Source organism: Hydra vulgaris, chromosome 09, assembly GCF_038396675.1.
Source record: "Hydra vulgaris chromosome 09, alternate assembly HydraT2T_AEP".
NCBI lineage: Eukaryota > Metazoa > Cnidaria > Hydrozoa > Anthoathecata > Hydridae > Hydra > Hydra vulgaris.
The window spans coordinates 41,896,077-41,914,223 of record NC_088928.1 but is presented as its reverse complement, the minus strand read 5'-3'; the positions used below and the strand labels follow the sequence as shown (position 1 = coordinate 41,914,223).

Here is an 18,147-nt window from a genome sequence, read left to right as displayed (position 1 = left end):
ATCTCAAAAAACTCTAGTTAATTGACTCCAAAAGGTCATTTAAAAAAAAAGTATGAAGTCCAAGGTGTCTCTATTTTTGACACTGGAGTCCCTAAACATCGATATGACTTCGCATCCCTGCTATTAAAGAACAGACTAAAACATTTTTAAAGTAATTTGCTTAACTGAAACTTTGAATGAACTTCAAAACAAATAAATGAGCTTCAAAATAATATCTTCCATTGTTTTGAATTGTTTTTAAATATTCCCATCTTCCAGGTTTTAAAAGAGTTTTGTCCGAGCGACCAACTAATAAACGAGTTAGAGAAGTTCTGATTTACGTAAAGAAAAGGATTATTAATACCGTCAGGCTGTGCAGGGGCTACTGGGTCCAAGCCCCCCCCCCCCAATCACCCTAAAACCTAACATTAGGGCACACCCTCCCCCATTGGGGAGAGTGTGGGGGAGCCTAGTCACGGCTTTGAAGTCAAGATTAATAGGTGAGTTTTTGAATCTGAAACTCGAATAACTTTCCAAACGTTATATTCAAAACGATATTTTCAAAAATTTTGATGGTGATTTAAAAATTCGTTACTATTGAAATTTTTAACAACAAGGTTTTCAAGATATTCGTTTCGCATACCAAATTAATATTGCTAACTTTTGTTTAATGGTTTCAAACTTAAAAAAAAATAAAAGAGTTTTTAAACTTATTAAATGATGGTTTTTCGTCGTCAGATAATGCTACCCGGACAGTAATCAACAGGTGAGTACCTGAGTACCCGTCGACAACCTTATTGCTGAGAGCCATTTTCAGAAACTACGGTATATACGAAAGCAACTTAAACGGAAGTTTGTGAAAGATTTCCACAATTACAACCAACTTGTTCACAAAGCACGAGTGAAAGGGGGTCCTTGTTATAGAAAACTTTTTTTCTTTTCCGGCTGTTTATTCACGGTTTCTTTAAACGCACTAATAACATTATATAGTATTTGTTATTAATATTTCGTTCTTATTTGATGTAATCCATTGAAAAAATTACGCAGGCATACTATTTACTTTTAAATAATTATACAGGGTAGATACAAAATATCTACAATTATGTAGCCTGTCGATACAAATTTATTTTTTAATCATTCTGATTCAAAGACTTTCTGCTTCTATTAGTTCCTGGTTTGATTTAATTTGTATTGTAGACTTATATTTGTATCGAGAGATTGATTAACTGTTTTTAGTATAAGAATAGGGAGCAAATTTTAACTTCTAAACAAATTATAGGAATGGTCTAAAGTCTTTTGAAATAAACAACAGATTAAAAATGGCTTTTTGTTTGTGGATTAACTAATTTAAAACGATTTTTGCTATATTATGAATATGCCACCAATAAAAAACTCAAAACCATTTGAGACTACAAACAAGAATTTTATAATTCAGATGTTGAGGTAGCAATTGAAATTGGACAAAATGCTGCCAATGATAGCATCCATAAAAAAACTCAGCATTTATGCAATTATATAGTGCGGCCGTGGCGCAGTGGTTAGAGCGCTTGCTTTATAAGCAGGAGATCCAGGTTCGAAACGAGCTCTGGACAAATTTTCGCGTCACGGTAAGGAAGGAGGCGTGAACTTCCCGGTTAAATGCACTTCCGCGGTGCTCTGTGACAAGACCGTTAGGACTTCTTGGGGCACCTAAAAATAAAATTAAAAAAAAAAATATGCAAGATAGATTACGATAACTTCGTACATGTTCATCTCTAAATGGTGTTGTTGCCCAAATACCAAATGGAAAGCTGGATGTTGATACTAATGTTCTTTGTTGATATTAAAGCTCTTTTAAAAAGTCTTGAAGTTTATGGGAAAAGATATCGTGGTCAGCTGACTAAAATTTGTAAAAATTTAGCTACAACTGTAAAATCAACCACACAAAATACCATAACACAGATAATTTTTATAAAATGAGAAAGGTAATAGTTGTTATGACTTGAAGAAACGTCACGAACATTTTCCAAACAGTTGCTAGTCGGGAAGACCGGGGCTAGTTGCAACAGAGGTAAGTTGCAACAATACGGTTTAGAGAATAAATTTTTCTATATTTTGCCTAATTTTTTTTTTTTTTAATATAGTTATAACTATAACAAATCAGCAGTAAAAAACTTACAGTAATCAATTAAAATTTCAAAAGTTATTTATATTTTTTCTTTTTTGATATAAAACTCTAATTTATGATTTTAAAGTTTTTTTGGGTTTTACAGTAAACTTAGAGATATATGAGCATAACAAAGTAATGGTAAGTCAAAAAAATCTTTTTTAAACACGAAAAGCTAAAAAAGATTTTTTTTTTAATATAAAATACAGTAAATTCCCGTAAACTCGAACCTCCAAAAGACCTAGGATAACGGTTCGACTAAACGAATGTTCGACTTAAGCGATGTTTTAAAAGGCAAAGGTTTTGGGGCTTTTTTGTTCCCAGCCTCCAATCATCGCATTTTTTTACAAAACATCCTTATTTGACGTGAGTATAAACATACATATGTTTGAAGTTTGCTCCATGTCTAGAAGTTATCTCAAACACCAAAAAGTTCTTCCTACGCCACTGCCCTGTGCTATTACTTTTAGACAACCATCAATCTCATTTGTCTATTCAATTAGTAATAATGTGTAAAGATATTAGTATAGTTTTGCTTTCCTTCCCTCTTCATTGCTCACATAAATTGCAACCTCTAGATAGATCTGTATTTGGACCATGCAAAAAATGTGTAGCTAATGCACAAGATTCATGGATGAAAAATTGGCCAGGAAAAACAATGTGTATACATGATTTGCACGGAATTGCAAAAATAGCCTTACAGGTAAATGCACCCCAAAAACTAAAGCATCCTAAAAATAGCGTGGTAAGTTATATAATATTTAAACCTGTATTTTAAAGCTATAAAAAAAATCTTTTTTGAAACATGAATGTTCCAGCAACAATTAAGAAAAAAAAAAAAGAAGAAGAAAACATAGATAACAACAAAGGAATATATTTTTTATATCTAAAAAATTGTATACGATTTTTGGAATTTTTAAGAATAATTGCTATAAAATAGTGGTCTTTTAGACTAAATTTGCAAATCCAACCAATTTTTTTTATATACTCTATACATAAATTAAACCATTTGCATTTTAAGTAGAAGGGAAACTTATAAAAAAGTTGTTTAAATGTACTCAACATGTGGTTTTTGAGTTGCATTAAAAATAATTTAACAATCAAAATAATTTAACATTTAAAATAATCAATCTTTTTCACTAAATTTTCACTAAATTTATACAAATATCTCATTATCACCAACAGTTATCATCTCAAATATCGCCAACCCTTTAGCAGATTTAGTTTCCATTTGCCCCATATATTGGCTAGAACTAAGATAAAAGCTTCTTTGTTTAAGGAACGATATCTGAAAACGTAGTGTCTTTTTGTTTACGATACTCGCTATGAATGTTCTTATTTACTTGGTCAAGAAGTTGAGCAACTCTTGTTGTGTCTAGTGGAGTGACAAAAAAAGGAATTTTTTTTAGCTCAAAAAAAGATAAAACAAAAAAGTCTAGTCTTGAGCTATGTCCATCTGACAATAAGATGACGGTTCGCTTAAAATTTTTTCATTGAAGTTAACATCGAATTCTTATAATGCTATCAAGAACGATTCATGGTTTATTACTCTATTTTCTGATCTCGTAACCAATCTGAAATTTTATTTGCTGCTTCTGTCGGAACCATACAACTTGTAATACCAGTACATTAAAATATCACCTTACACATACATATACCGCCTTAAAATAAAATAAAAATTAAAAAACCATTTTAAGCTAGTATTATTATTTATACATTTTTTCTTAAAACACATCTCTTATTGCATACCTAAAATTGAAACAAATGTTTGAGTTTTGACACATTCAAAAAATTGTAAAGACCTGTCCTTATTTTTTATAAAACGAGCGCTACATGCCTCTTCATCTTTTGTAAGTATAGTACAATAACTTCTTTCTTGTCCATAGTCACTTTTTCATCTAATCGCCTGTTGTTATCTTTAACAAGAGGAAATATACCAGATTTTAATGCTGCTTGTTCCCTCCCATTCATTTTTTTACACCAATTGTTAGCAGCTTCTAGTTGCTTTTATTAGTATGTTTTCTAGAAACTATGGCAACAGCTTATGTACTAAGATTTCTTACTTTGTTTATGCGTAAATGTACGAAGATGTTGGTTTCATTTTACTTACTATTGATAGTAATAAACGAAAATCTTAAATGACAAACAAACAAATAAAAAAATAACATGCTCCAATGGCAGTATTTCCGCAGTAACTTACATAAAAAATGTAACTTTTTTATGAATGACAAATAGAAACTAAGTGTAAACTATATAAATATTTTATTAATTAATTTCAAATCTTTTTCAAAACCATTAAAAAACCAACGTGGGTTTTGGGTTGCATATGATGTGGTTTTTTTCGTTCATTTGAAGGGTTCCTCAAAATATAAGTTAGCAATGATGCAATCATCCTAAAAGCAACTTATTATAACAATCGTCTTCATAAAATCAGGTTAAAATTCTTAACAGTTAAAAAATGACTGCCAATATCGTATATGTGCTTTTTAGGGTGCATGGCGAAAAAAAGAGTCAACTTCAACATTCTAGCAATAAAATACATGCGAGACTTAAGAAACCATACCTATCAGGAAAAATCCCATTTTAGCTTATCTTTCAATAATAATAATAATAATAATAATAATAAAAATATTATTTGTCTCTAAAAAAGTTCTGAACTCTCCTACTTTCACGTGGTTTTTTGGGTGCAACCATCTGTACAGCATTCTCTTACACAACAAAACATAACTTCTGGTTAACTTCTGATCTGATCAGATGCTCCATCTGCATCTGATCAGATTTGTTCCATCATTTGTTACTGATTGTCCAGCAGCTCAATCTAAAGCAGGTATTGATATTAGTATATCAACTTCAATATCAGATGCAATTCCATATCCGGTATCATTAGAATTTTCCCCAGAGATTGTAAGATTCTTCCCAAAGCACAACATAGAAGAAAAATGCTCACTATATCAAAGAGAAAGTTTGCAGAAACTCTTACAGATACTCCAGTAAAACAGCGACTTATGGCTGAAAAAGAAACTTCTATAAAGAGAGTTCTATAAAGAGAAAATTTAATACTACTACATTAATAAAAAAAACATTAAATTATTATTATATTTTGATTTATTAAAATATTATAAATGTAATTTTTTTACATTAAAATAACTTTTTTTTAAATAATATGTTATTGTGTTTTTATATCCTTAAAACAGAAAAAAACGGATCTAAAATATAATAAAAACTTCTCTTGCCTTTTTCTAAACTTAATTGTTGTATATTTGACTAGGAGATAATTTTTTTTTCAAAAGCATTAAGGAGTTTAAATTATAAACTAGTTTAAAATAATAATTAATAAAGTTAATAAACAATAATTCTCATTATTTAATTTCTTCAATCTTTAAAGTCTTTAATGTAATTATCGGTTTACTAAACAAGTCAGGTATATGTGAAGTCTCGCATCATAAAAGTTATGCAGCTCAATGAAAATACTATTTTCTTTTATTGTAAATATATAACTTTTATATTTACTTTTAAAAAAAATATATTGTAGTTATAAAAAATTTAGCTGATAACATATTTAAAGCTTAAGCAACTTCTGTGTATTAACTTCGTTCTCCTTTTAAGCTTTGTTTACATTTAAAATAAGATAATTATTACATTACATGGTTTTCATTTTCCATTTAAACGCAAGCGTTTTAATTGGCCTTTCGTTTGCATAATAAAGTAAAGAGCGTTGAAAATTTTTTTTTTTTGTTTAACGGCATGTAAAAGTTCTTTTGGAGATATAGCAAAATAGGAGATGAAACAAAGCCGTAGAAAGTAATTTTAAAAAGCATTCTTGACGTCACAATTTTTCTAGCTTCAAGAAATTTAGCTTTTAGGGGTAAGAATATTGTTTTTAAATCTTAAATTACGTTTTGCATTATTTTATTTATAATTTAAAAATCAAAATTATATTAAATCATTATAAGTTATAATTGGATATAAATGGATTACTATTTTGATTATTTTTTGTTTGCAATTAGGATCCAATCAAAAGTTGTTCAAAAATGAAAATGGAAACTTCTTGGAGCGCTCGAAATAATTGTTCGCCACAATAAAACGTTACAAGATTATATGCATCTTATTGCTAAGCACCAAGAAGAAGAAAAACGCATGCAAGCTCATTGCTTATTCTGGAAATCACAGAATGATTTTATTGAGAAGTACGGCAAGTTAGTGGTTTGAGAAGTTATTCGAGAAATCAAAAAATCAATATATTTCACCATTATCACGGACAGCACTCCTGATTCGTCTCACAGCGGTCAAATTACTTTTAATTTTTTGCATTTCAGTGATAGTCAACTGCGGGAGGTCAAAGAAAGGTTATTTAAGCTAGAACAACTTGAAAAGAAGAAGGGATTTGATATAACAAAGTTGATATTGAATGTGTTGAAAGAGAGCTCGACAAAAATTGTCGTGGACAAGGTTATAACAATGGAACTAATATGGCAGGTATTTACAATGGAATTCAACCCTTGATTAGGCAGAATAATCCACAAAAATTTTCATTCCTTGCTTTGCTCACAGTCTGAACGTGCAGTAAGCCTTATTGAATCATCGGTTCTTGTGAAATCCTATTTTGAAAATATTCAAAAGCTATACAATCTGCTCAGCTGCAGCCCAGTTTACTAGAAAATTTTTCAGGAGGAGCCTGGCCAATCATTACATAAACTTTCTTTTACACAATGGAGCTGAAGGATTGAAGCAGTGGAGCCACTAGCAAAATAAGCCAAGAGATGTCTTGAAATCATTACATTGTCTAAAAGAATTAGACCTTCCTGGCGAAAGTAGTAATGAAGTTATCTAATTAAACAGATGAATTCTTTTGAATTTTTTGTTTTCGCTACTTTTTGGTTTAAATGTTTGGTGGCAGTTAACAACGTGAGTCTTCTGCTTCAATCCACTCAACTCACTCTCAATGATGAAGTAAACGTTCTAAATGGCCTTTTGTCGGATCTGGATCGAATTTGTATGTCTTGGAACGTGGTTTTAATAGAGGCAGCAGAAGCTGCAAAAAACTTGAAATATAAAGAAATTATATTGGCTGTGTAGAGAACGCGAAAAAAGAACATCATTCCTTATGAAACTGCAAGTTATAACAACGAAGAAGCATCAAAAAATTTTGAGTGTGATGTCTTCAATGTTTCACACGACAATCTGACAAGTCAAATGAGATCAAGATTTAAAGTAATAGAAGAGGAATGTAACAGTTTTTCCTTTCTTTGGTCTTCACAGAAATCTCAAACAGACAAAAAACTAGGTTTCAAAGCTGAGAATTTGGCTAAACATTACCCAAAAGAAGAATGTAAAAACGAATTTTCTGATGAAGTTTGGCATTTTTTTTTCCGTAAGAAGAAATACTCTAACCAGCGAAAAGCCTGTCGAACTTCTAAATCAAATTTATGCAAAGGAACTACATTCAATATTTCCACAAGTGTATGTTGCACTTAAAATCTTTCTAATATTGCCCGTTTCAACATCTTAAGGTGAAAAGTTTTTCAGCAAGTTTGCTATCATCAAAGATTATCTTCGTTTCACAATAGGCCAGGAGCGATTGTCTATTAAGGCTTTATTTTAGATGTGTTTATCCATTAAGACTTTATTTTACCATAGTTTTTTTTTACCAGCCAAATTATTAAATGTGATTTTAGGTTTTCTATGAAAGTAAACAAAAAATTCCTATACTAATTTATTCGCTACTTATCATTTTAAGACCTGAAGTATGATAGGGCATCCATTAAACTTTTGGACCCGGGCATCACAAAAGGTCTGGACGGGCCTATTGAGATCTATTTTATAACAATAAAAAAATTTCAAAAATATTAAAGTTTTAAGAGATCAATGCTTTTGAAAGATTGGATCTTTCAAAAGATTTGATCTCTTAAAACTTTAATATTTTTCAAAGATATTGCTGAAGCTGAATGCAATAAACTTTAACTATTAAGTTTCTCAGTTATTATTTCAAGAAAAAAACATTTGCACGTTTATGATTTAGGATTCATTAAAAATCGCAGAAAATTTCTTACAAGAATTGTAGATTTTTCCTTGTGGTTGTACATTATTGACGGCTTAAACTTTTTTTTAATAGTTATTTTATCTATTATTATTAAAGCTTTTATAATAGTTTCACTTATAATTATTTATCTATCATTTAGTTATCTATTTAATAAAATAAGAATTTTTTTTATTAAATTTTTTTTCACAAAACAAATTTATTTTACTTTATTATTGTCATTAAGATCAAATCTTTCTTTGACCAGTTTGTAGGTATCAACTGTCTCAATAAATTCTGCTCTTTTATAAAACCATTTCTTTTTCATGAGAATAAACTTTGCTTGGTGCTTCTGTTACCTGTTTAACTCGTCCTTCTATTGACTGCCTGTGACAAGTCCAATCTGGAACATCCATAGGCTGATATATAATATGTTTTACTTCTTCTGTTTCCAGATTACAAGTAAGAATAGCCTCATAGTAAATTGTCCAGTCGAATAGCTATATAAGTGTTGTTGCTTTAGGTTTTATGTTTAAAGTTATTCTAGCTCTCACAATTTTATCCCCAGTTTGAGGTTTTTTGTCACCAGGGCCTCTGATTTTTACAATTATACCGTTATTTCTTTCCTCTGTATTCTCTGAGCAGAGCATGGTTTCTATGACGGACTCAGAGAAAGCATACCACGTTAAATGTCGAATTGTTGGCATAACAATTGCAACCATTTCTATTTCAAAACTATTTTATTTACTGATGTTTCAGAAGGCTAAGCTAGTAAAGAACTTGTCTCGGTCCTTCAGTTAACTTGTGTTTGACTTTAGCTTTAAACCGAATTGGCATGTAAACTCCCGCAACGAACTCAATTACTAATAAAAGGTTTTTTAAATTTTCGCCTTCCAACTCATGTTTTGAGACCCAAACTCTCCAAAGTCTGTTGGCAGTTGTCAACCATCTGAAGTGATTAAGTGTCTCAATTTCAAGTGAAGCCAAGTTTGTGGGTATATTTTGGAGATAATTTGACAAAGGTTCCTTTGTCAAATTATCTCCAAAGTTAGAATAAAGACTGTAATTTTCAAGTACAGTGGTAGCATGCATTGCTTCGTTCAAACTTGGTTTTGTAGAATTGTCAGAAACATAAACGCATTCATCATTAAGTGTCTCTTCAGTTTCAATAACATGTCCAGAAACTTCTGCAATAATGTCCTCATCTGATGATTTGTTGGTAATACAAACATCGAAATCTATGTCTACTAATTCGTCGGCCGTGAGGTTAAAAGCTGCATAAAATTTTGCTTTTAACAATTCAAGATTATCTTTAAAGTTTTCCATTACAGCCTCCTCTGCATATAAGCAACATAAAGGATTGTTATTAACATTTAGGGTAGATTAGGGTAATATGAGCACCTTGGTAATATGAGCATACTTAAAGATTTCTTAGATGTAAACAGTGAAGTTAAAGTTGCTTTGTATTTTTTGAATCGACTTTATGAGGTGATAACAGGAATCAGTACAATTAGCGTAAATTTATATGCAGTAGTTAGCGGCTATCATTTAATTAAAACGCTGTTAAATTTTTTGCGTTGTTAAAATAATATCATCACGCATGAATAAATCTGTGTCGCGAAATTTTGGTGGTAAATTAATAAAATTAATTATTTCATAAAGAAAAATGTGTTAGCTAAAAATCCAATCCATTTTTATTTGAAAAACAATGCATAGAAACATTTAGTTTTGACTTTATTAAAGATGCCGTTTTAATGCCGTCTAATATGACCATGCTCAAATTAGCCAGTGTTTTTCGTTGAAATTACCTAGTTTAAAGTTCTAAAATAGCAGTGGTTTTAATTGTTTTTTGAATAAAAACAAAACATAGTTAAAAATCTTAATATTTTAACAACACTAAATATTTTTCTGTAATATAAATTATAAAAATTTGAATTTTTATTGTTCAACGGTTTGAGTTAACAAAATTGAAAAAATAACGAATTTTTTTTTTCAATTTTATTAACTTTTTGTTGCAACAAAAAGTTGCTTAAAATTTAACCCAGCAAACCATGACACTTGGGTCCCGCGCCGTTTTTGTCTGGGCTAGTCTGGGTTACCCAGCCTGGGTTCAGCGAGGTTTTAGCGTCGGTTTCAGTGTGGGTCCCGTGTAGATATCCCGAACCATCGTGAGCATGAATTCCATCGCTAACATTATTTAATTTAATTTACTTATATTAGCGACTTGAACATTTTGGGGTTTTAATTTATAGATTTATCTATTTTATATACATAGTGTTTATTTATACATAGTATTTATTTATATGAAACGTTTATATAAACGTTTATATGTTTTGTATGAAATGTTCATACAATTTTAAAAACATTTAAATTTTATTTATGCTATTTCGTATAATGAAATATTTCATTATACAAAATAGTTTAAACTATTTTGTATAACCCATGTACTTGTTATAATGATCATTGTATATATATATATATATATATATATATATATATATATATATATATATATATATATATACAACCCTTAGATGTTGTCCGAAAGTTTTTTCGATATTTTGTTGACAAAAAGTAAAAATTAAAATGCAAGACCGGAATTTTTTTTTTTTAATAATGATAGACTGCCTGCCCCAACCAAACCCTTAGTCGATGTAGCAGCACTCCCTTGCGGGTCAGGCTATTTGTCAGTCGATATAGCAGCACTCCCTTGCGAGTCAGGCTATTTGTCAGTCGATGTAGCAGCACTCCCTTGCGAGTCAGGCTATTTGTCAGTCGATGTAGCAGCACTCCCTTGCGAGTCAGGCTATTTGTCAGTCGATGTAGCAGCACTCCCTTGCGAGTCAGGCTATAAGATAGTCGATGTAGCAACACTCCGCGCATGATTTACAGTAAAAAAAATAAAAATAAAAACATTTTATTAAAAAAAATAATAATAAAAACATTTTATTAAAAAAAATAAAAAAAAAACATTGTTTATATTGTTAAAAACATTCGCAATGTTTTTAAAACATTCTGGTCAATTAAATTTGCGTTTTTGTGGTTTTTTTAAAAAACGATTAATTTGTAATTAAATTAATGGTTTTTACTTTCGTCCAACACGGAAATGTTGGACGAAAGTTAAAAGTAATTAAAAGTGACGTATATGTTGGCGTAAGAATCACTTTTTTCCTTCCGCTCTTCCCAAAGCCAACAAACTATAGATCTATATATATATATATATATATATATATATATATATATATATATATATATATATATATATATATTATATATATATATATATATATATATATATATATATATATATATATATATAGTTTGTTGGCTTTAGGAAGAGCGGAAGGAAAAAAGTGATTCTTACGCCAACACATACGTCACTTTTAATTACTTTTGACTTTCGTCCAACATTTCCGTGTTGGACGAAAGTAAAAACCATTAATTTAATTACAAATTAATCGTTTTTTAAAAAAACCACAAAAACGCAAATTTAATTGACCAGAATGTTTTTAAAAACATTCTGAATGTTTTTATAACATTTTGAATGTTTTTAACAATATAAACAATGTTTTTATTTTTATTTTTTTTAATAAAATGTTTTTATTTTTATTTTTTTTAATAAAATGTTTTTATTTTTATTTTTTTTACTGTAAATCATGCGCGGAGTGTTGCTACATCGACTATCTTATAGCCTGACTCGCAAGGGAGTGCTGCTACATCGACTGACAAATAGCCTGACTCGCAAGGGAGTGCTGCTACATCGACTGACAAATAGCCTGACTCGCAAGGGAGTGCTGCTACATCGACTGACAAATAGCCTGACCCGCAAGGGAGTGCTGCTACATCGACTGAGGGTTTGGTTGGGGCAGGCAGTCTATCATTATTAAAAAAAAAAAATTCCGGTCTTGCATTTTAATTTTTACTTTTTGTCAACAAAATATGGAAAAAACTTTCGGACAACATCTAAGGGTTCTATATATATATATATATATATATATATATATATATATATATATATATATATATATATATATATATATACAATGATATATATATATATATATATATATATATATATATATATATATATATATATATATATATATATATATATATATATATATATATATCATTGTATATGTTAATTATATTATTTTACATATTACGCAAAAATTTGTGTTTCATCAGGTAATCTGTTGATTGTTTCATTAGATATATCTGATGAATCATGCAACAGATTACTTGATGATAATTATGATGATGATGAAAATAATGGTTAGCTGAAACATTTATAACCCTTGCACATCTTAGCTAACCATAATTTTTTATTTGTCTTTACATATTTATTATTTAAGAAATAGCTGTTATCAGAAAATATTAAATACAATTAAAAATTATAATGGCAACATTTAACGTTAATTTCAAGATGTGTTCCGATAGAACAAAAAGAAGAAGAATTAATTCAAGAGTCTCAAATATACTGACAGAGTTATTTCAAAAAGATAAATATGAAAGTATTTCCATGCTAGACAATCCTGCTATTACTTCAAGGACATTGGATGACATAAGCTTTAGTAATTTAAAAAAAGGTTTTGATCAGAATGTAAATGGACACAAAAATCGAAATGAATGTTTAACTACTTTTGATAGATCACAAACCAAGTATTCAGAAATGCTCTCTGATAGTATTGAAAATAAATCAAGTGTTGATTTTGATTATAGTAGATGTGATTTGGAAGCTGATGAAGTTAGCAGCACCTTAAGTGACGATATTAATGTTAATAATAAAAATGATGACTGTACATTAGGAAATATGTTGCAGGATTGGGCAATAACCTATCGTGTACCTCATTCAGCTTTAGGAGGTTTATTACATATATTGAGTCCGTTACACTCTGAGCTTCCTACTGATTCAAGAACTCTTTTAAATACTCGTCAGAATATTGATATCAAGCATGTTGCAGGTGGAGAATATTATTATTTTGGGGTGCAGTATTGGATACAAAATATTTTTAAATTCAATCTTCCCAATTCTCAAGTTGAACTTTTACATATTAATATTAACATTGATGGTATACCACTTTTTAACAGCAATTCTATTTCTTTTTGGCCAATTCTTGGTTCACTGAAAGAGTGCCCATTAGGTGGAACTTTTCCTATTGCTATATATAGTAGTGCAAAAAAACCTACTTCTCTTGATGAATATCTAAATGACTTTGTTTTAGAAATGAAGAGCTTAAAACAACATGGCTTTTTATTTAATAATAAAACTTATATAGTGAAAATTGATGCACCAGCAATGGCTTTCATTAAATGTATTAAACCTCACTCTGGTTATAATTCATGTGAGAGATGTATGCAGCGTGGCAAATGGTGTAACAAAATTACACTACCCAATATAGCAGAACCACTAATTACAGACTTAATCTTTACTGAGCGTCAATATTTTGAGCATCATGTAAGTACTTCACCATTGGAGGAGTTGGGTTGTGGTATGGTTACAGAATTTTCATTAGATTATATGCACCTTGTGTGTTTAGGTGCTATGCGTAGGATTCTGTTTCAATGGATTCATGGACCGCGTGGGGATTGTAAGCTATCTCAGTTACAATTATCCATGATATCTGACAACTTAGCTGTTATTTGTAAACGCATCCCAAGAGAGTTTTCACGAAAGCCACGATCTCTTTTAGAATATAAAAAATGGAAAGCGACTGAATTAAGACAATTTCTATTGTACACTGGGCCTGTTGTCTTAAAAAATGTCCTAAAAGACACAGTTTATTTAAATTTCCTTGATTTGTCTGTTGCCATACGAATATTGCTCAGCCCAAATTTGTTGTCAAAAAATCTTGACTATGCCGAACAACTATTAAAATACTTTGTGGTCACATTTTCAAAGTTATATGGTGAAAATCAACTTGTATATAATATCCATTCTTTAATACATTTACCAAGTGATGCTAAACGCTATGGTGTTCTTGATAACGTGTCAGCGTTTAGATTTGAAAGTTACCTAGGAAGATTGAAAAAATTAGTTCGCAAGCCTCAAAATCCAACTGGTCAAGTGGTACGCCGAATTATTAAAGGGCACTGCAACATCAATCAAGACACTTCCAATAAAAAAGAACCAATCTTAAAGAAAATTCATTTAGATGGTCCTATGCCTGTTGAATACCAATCTTATATCCAATTCAAACATTACCATGGACCTGATTATTTTGTTTCCACATCAATTGGAGATAATTGTTTCAAGGTTGAAAATAAGTTAGGAATTGTAAAAAATATTTTGCATAATTCCACCTTTGCTGAGCCTAATGAAGCTTTAGTTGTGTTTGAAGAGTTTGAAGATATGGAACTATTTTTTTCAGATCCAGTTAGTTCCATTTCGCTTGCAATATACTTTGTTACCAAACTTACTGGCATAAGACGAACCTTTCCTATTGCTAGTCTCATGACCAAATATATTCTACTCCCTTTTAAACAAGGATTTGTTGCTTTACCTCAAATGCATTTTTCATAATTTTTAATGAAATTGTTTTCAAGTTTTTTTCATATTAATATAGTTTACAGTGTGAATGTTTAATATACGATTTGTTATTCCATAAATAAATAAATATACAAAAATTTCTATTATGACAAAAATTATTTTGGATTATTTTCATTTGATTTTAAAAAATTAAAGAAAGAGTAAGTTATAAGCTTTATGATTACATGACTTATTATTGTTTATTTAATTTCTGCAGTACTTTTTACAATAATAAATTTTCAAAAATGTATGCTATTCTCGAATATATTGAGACTCAAGAGATTGATTTTCTGCCAATCAAGTGGATGGTTGATAGACTCAACTGGGATGTTAATAATTTAATCAAAAATAAAACTGTTTTAAATTTTTACTATCCACCAGCAAAATCAGCGAACAAAGTGTTGAATGCCAAAAAAACATGCAGCAATCCAGAAGAACACTGGCTTTTATACAAAGTACGAATTCTGGGAACTGCAAGTAAGTATTATTAAATTTTTTGAGATTCTTAGTGTATGTCTTTTAATAGAAAATTTAAAGGTCCTTTAGGGACTATCAATTAGTCATATACAAAATGCTTTGGTAGTGGTAGAAAAAATATCTCTTCTTTCTCCTATTTCCAAAATATATTGTCTGTGCAAATTTTCAACAGCCAAAAATATACATAGACTTGCAGGAAGTTAAAACTAAAATTGTTTAGAGCATAATATTTAACTAATGTTGTTTATATTATTTTTCTGAATATTCAAATCAATGTACACAAAATATAAGTAATTTTTCTAGACACTCTTAAAAGTGCAAAAGAAAAAACAAAGCTGGCTGAAGAGACATCCAATGTTGATTATGATACAGATGATTCTGGTGATTGTAGAGATATGGAGACACGGAAAATTAGGTTTGTGATTTCAAGCAAGATTTACTTTTGTTCAGAGTTACAAAAAAAATTTAGCATATGCTTATTTCAAATTTATTTTTAACTTTTAGAAATATACTTGGTGGTTTTCAGATTTACAGATTATTTTCAGACTTTTATTTTTTATTTTTGTATATTGGTTGTTTTAATAATGAAACCAATTAATTAATTAATTTATTTTTATTTATTTGATAATTATAATTTAAAATAATAATTGTTTTATAGAAAAAGAAAACATTCTTTCATCTATGAAAGTGAAGTGGATGATGATAAAGTTGAAGACTTTTTTCAAGAAAGCCTAATAAAAGAGTAAGATAAAGTTCTACTTTTATAATGTATATAATATTATGAAAAGAATTATAAATAAACTAGTATTATGATTTTCTTATTTTTATTTATATTTTCAGATTTTTATAGAAGAGAGATGTGAATATTGTCTTTAATAGATAGGGTATGTGGAATAGTTAGGGGTGTCATTAAATTTGAAAAACTAGTAGTGAGGTGGATTTAATAGGCGATTGGTAAAGTTTATTGGGAAATTTAATACCCATAGGCTGTTAAAATTTATATTTGAATTAAGGAAATATAAAATGGTTTAATTTTGAGTGTGGATAGACCTGCGAGTAATAGTTTAAAAGTTTAATATAGCCTATAACATTTACACTTAGTTTGTTTTCTAATTGTTATTTCAGAAATACTAACACCTGTGGTTTTACAAAACCAACACCACCTGAACACTTGAGGGCAATGCAATCAAGCTCACATAAGTCTCAGGTTAAAATTAAGGAAAATGCATCAAAATACCTAAATAATGCACAATCCAATCCATCTGATGGCCAGCCTAGTGTACTACAACCTGATGTGTTGTCCAGTCAATCAAAAACTATTGTTGAAACACCAGCTCATGTATTAAGTTCGATCAACTCATGTAAGCTTGTTTTTAAAAGTTGCACATTTCTTTAATTAATAATTTTTTATAAGTTCATTAAAATTAGTTTATCAAACCTATGACTGTATAATAATTTTTATTTAACATTTTATTTACATTTGATAATTAAAAAAAATATATATGATTTAGCTGTTCTTTTGGAGAGGTTGATAACAACCCTTGAAGAGATAAAAGAAAATCAAAAGACTCATTCTGTAATGTTGCAATCCATTATGCGACAAATAAATACACCTCAGGTGGAAAAAGATAATGAAATGCCTATAGGCATTCACCTTCCAATTTCCAGTATCAAAGATATGGATGATTTGGAGGAGCAGTTAAAAGATCGATCAATCAAGAGAACATTGGTGATAAATAAAGATTTTTTTTTTTTGATTTATTGGTTTATTTTAATCTATGTTTGCCCCCAATCCTTACGAGACCTGCCTTGCCTCTTTTTTTAAGACCTCCTTCCCTTTATTATATCTTGACCAAAAAAAATTTGTACAATGTTAGACTAGCAATGCAATCGGTCATAAAACTAATAATTCAATTAACTCCTAATTTAATTCCATTTATTATTTATTTTTTTTACTAAAAAAATCAAATTTGTTACTTTTTTAAGACTTGTATTGTGTCTAATATTGGTGGAAGCTCATTGGATGATGCCATCAAAAGAATGATGAAATTTGTTCTGTCTAATAATCTTGGAAGATTGTACAATCTCTCTGGACAGTCTGGAAAAGTATGTTTTTCAAAACTGGAAATATTTGAAGTAGTCTGCGGTAAGTTTTGCTTTTCACATAATAAATCCTATATTATTTTAAATATATTTAAATTAATATGTAAGCATAAAAATAATATATTTGCTTATAATTAATGTTATGTATATATATATATATATATATATATATATATATATATATATATATATATATATATATATATATATATATATATATATATATATATATATATATATATATATATATATATATATATATATATATATATATTCATATTCATTGACACGCTTAAATCCTGATATGTTGACACAATTACATGTTTACAATTAGACATTTAGTCATAGACTATTTAATTTATGGCATTACAATAAATTACTATTTTTTACTTTAAACCTATTGGTTTAAATGTTAGTAAATTTTTTTAAAAAGGATTTAAAACCTTTTAGTTATATTTACTAACATTTATTATTATTATCGTTTGTGTTTAGGTGCAGTTAAAAGAAATGCATTGACAGCTAATGCAACCCAAAAGGAGATAGAGGTCGAGTTGCGCAAATGGTTTTCCAACGCCCGAGATCGAGGCCAAGACAGCCGGAAAAAAAAATCTTTATCAGATAATGCTGATCTGTTGTTATCAGAAATATAGTTAAACTTAAAAAATATTCGGCTATTAAATAAAATATATAGACTTACTATCGTTCTAGGAGATTTGAGGATTGCCGTACGGTGATACTCGTGCGTGTGGTCAGGCAAGTCGTAATCTGATCAGTATAGACAATTAAGCTTAAAAACAGTTTTATTACCATATCCCGCGATCAACCCTCCTAAAATCGAACCCATGCGGTTCCCGTGCGGGACCCTTCCAAAAACGTTCCCATGCGGTTCCCGTGTGG

General features: G+C 29.4%; 1 protein-coding gene across 2 annotated transcripts; it reads left to right on the top strand.

Moving 5' to 3' along the window:
* The first annotated feature begins 14,855 nt into the window (after positions 1–14,855).
* On the top strand, positions 14,856–17,929 carry LOC136084798 (uncharacterized). Of its 2 annotated transcripts, XM_065805751.1 has the most exons (7): positions 14,856–15,147; positions 15,451–15,562; positions 15,806–15,889; positions 16,273–16,508; positions 16,659–16,876; positions 17,134–17,293; positions 17,743–17,929. In XM_065805751.1, exons 1-7 carry the CDS (start codon positions 14,856–14,858, stop codon positions 17,898–17,900), a joined length of 1,260 nt encoding a protein of 419 aa, XP_065661823.1. In that variant the 3' UTR covers positions 17,901–17,929. The 2 variants fall into 2 exon arrangements, with proteins under 2 accessions (XP_065661823.1, XP_065661824.1); XM_065805752.1 differs by lacking the exon at positions 17,134–17,293 and having other exon boundaries at positions 17,743–17,895.
* Positions 17,930–18,147: the final 218 nt, after the last annotated feature.

Excerpts from the sequence above, each read along its gene's own strand:
- LOC136084798 (XM_065805751.1), top strand. The coding sequence starts at position 14,856 with ATGACTTATTATTGTTTATTTAATTTCTGCAGTACTTTTTACAATAAT. Across the intron at positions 15,563-15,805 it reads ATGGAGACACGGAAAATTAG|AAAAAGAAAACATTCTTTCA; the intron begins GTTTGTGATTTC and ends ATTGTTTTATAG. Across the intron at positions 16,509-16,658 it reads ATTAAGTTCGATCAACTCAT|CTGTTCTTTTGGAGAGGTTG; the intron begins GTAAGCTTGTTT and ends TATATGATTTAG.